Source organism: Plutella xylostella, chromosome 5, assembly GCF_932276165.1.
Source record: "Plutella xylostella chromosome 5, ilPluXylo3.1, whole genome shotgun sequence".
Lineage (NCBI taxonomy): Eukaryota > Metazoa > Arthropoda > Insecta > Lepidoptera > Plutellidae > Plutella > Plutella xylostella.
In genome coordinates, this window is record NC_063985.1 from 4,754,318 (window position 1) to 4,756,363 (window position 2,046).

The 2,046-nt window shown below is 52.8% G+C and overlaps 1 protein-coding gene across 1 annotated transcript; it reads left to right on the forward strand.

The window, feature by feature from the left end:
* The first annotated feature begins 666 nt into the window (after window positions 1-666).
* LOC119692137 lies at window positions 667-1,572 on the forward strand. The gene is made up of 2 exons (XM_048633210.1): window positions 667-814; window positions 899-1,572. Exons 1-2 carry the CDS (start codon window positions 667-669, stop codon window positions 1,570-1,572), a joined length of 822 nt encoding a protein of 273 aa, XP_048489167.1.
* Window positions 1,573-2,046: the final 474 nt, after the last annotated feature.

The window sequence follows — 2,046 nt, forward strand, 5'->3', positions numbered from 1 at the left end:
TTGCGGAACCGAAGGTCCTCATAGATCTGCTGCGAAAGCAGAACGAAGGCCTCGACTGCAGCACATGGCGAGTGCTTGGTAGGAGGCTCGAGAAGAATGGTCAACACTTGACCTTCTCTGTCTCCAAAGCCTCCTACGAAGTACTCAAGGCTGTGAAGTTCCGCCCCAACTGTGGAACGGCTGGGGCTGTTTTCAGGGTCAGAGTCCCGAAGGGCGCAGCCGCCGTGGAGCAACCCACCGCGCAAACCACTCTCCCGGCGGCTCACTGCCAAGCTAGGCCTGATGGGCCGGTGGAAGCAGAGAGCCGAGGGGGCTCGAGCGCGGCTCCGGCGGTAGAGCCATTTGCGGAGCCGAGTGGTATAAATACTCACCGGCCGGGGCCGTCACGCGCGCCGCCAGCCGGGGGTGCTGCACCACGGGGCGGCAAGCCCGCGCGCCCGGGGGCCCGCAAGGTACCGGCGCTACGTAGGAGAGCTGCTGGAGCTGCAGCTGGAGTGAGGCGGCCCACGCAGCTGCCCTTTCTGGCAAAGGAGCACTCCAGCAAGAAGGCCTCCCGTAATCCGCTCAACAACCCACCTTAACCCACCAAGTCTCTAAACCTAATCCCTTCAACCTACCCTCCTTAATCTCCAAATCCTAAATCCTATCCCCTCCCTTCCTACCACCATGTTGAAAATCTTACAAGCCAACCTCCAACACGCGAAAGCATCCAGTGCCGTTGCGTGCAAGGTCCTCCAAGAGGATGGACTGGACATGGCTTTGTTACAAGAACCGTGGATCCATGGAAACACGGTACTGGGACTGACCGCTGCAGGTAACGTTTTATACAATACTTGTGGCAATAGACCCAGAGCTTGCATAGTATTTAAAAAGAATATGAAATTTCTGCCGATTCCAGGATTCTGCACTGATGACCTAGTAGCGGCACATGTAATGCTGCCGGGCTGTGAGGGCATGAAGCTCATTGTTAGCTCGGCCTACCTGCCCGGGGAGCACACAGATCCGTCAACGGCTCTCGCTCCACTGGTGGAGTACTGTGAGGACCAAAATGCCCAGCTTGTGATAGGGGCCGATTGCAATTCCCATCACACAGCCTACGGCAGTACGGATACCAACAAGAGAGGTGAGATCTTGTTTGACTTCCTCCTGACTAACAACCAATTAACACTCAATGATGGCAACACACCACCTTTCGTCACACGCGCGTGTCAGGAGGTTCTAGATGAAACAATCTGCACAGGTCTACTTGAAAGACGTGCTTGCAACTGGCATGTCTCGAAAGAGGCATCCATGTCTGATCACAGACACATACGATTCGACATTGCTCTCATAGGGAAGAGCCAAGTGGAGACCCTCAGAAACCCGAAGGCTACAGACTGGGAGGTTTATCGACACCAAGTTTCGGAAAACCTAGGGATTATGAGAGGCTCCGTCAAATCCATACAGCAACTCGAATACACAGTAGAGGAGCTCGGAAGGTGCATGTTAGATGCCTACGAGAACAGCTGCCCTCTAAAACTAGATGCTCTAACACTAAGGTCCCCTGGTGGAACTCTAACCTGGAGCATCTAAGAAAAACAGCTCGGAAAGAATTCAACAGGGCTAAAATCACGAAGCAATGGGATTTGTATAGGAAAGCCCTTACTGAATTTAATCGCGAGCTCCGGAAGGCGAAAAGGCAATCTTGGAGGCGCTTCTGTGAAGAGGTAAAAAGTGCCCTTCATGTGGCGAAAATCAAAAAGATTTTGTCTAAATCGCCTTCCGCTAATCTGGGACTGGTTAAAAAACCAGATGGGACCTTTACTGAATCCCCAGAGGAGACTCTAAGGCTGCTTGCACAGAACCACTTTCCTGGATCGCTGGATGGGCACAGTGATGCACATGCAGGGCAGCAGCAGCCTACCAAAATTAGGCCAAGTAATGAGGACTGGAGAAAAGCCTCACAGGTCTTCACTCCTAACCGTGTTAGATGGGCAATCAAAAGCTTCATGCCCTTTAAAACCGGGGGAGAGGATAATATATTTCCAGCACTACTACAAGAAGCAT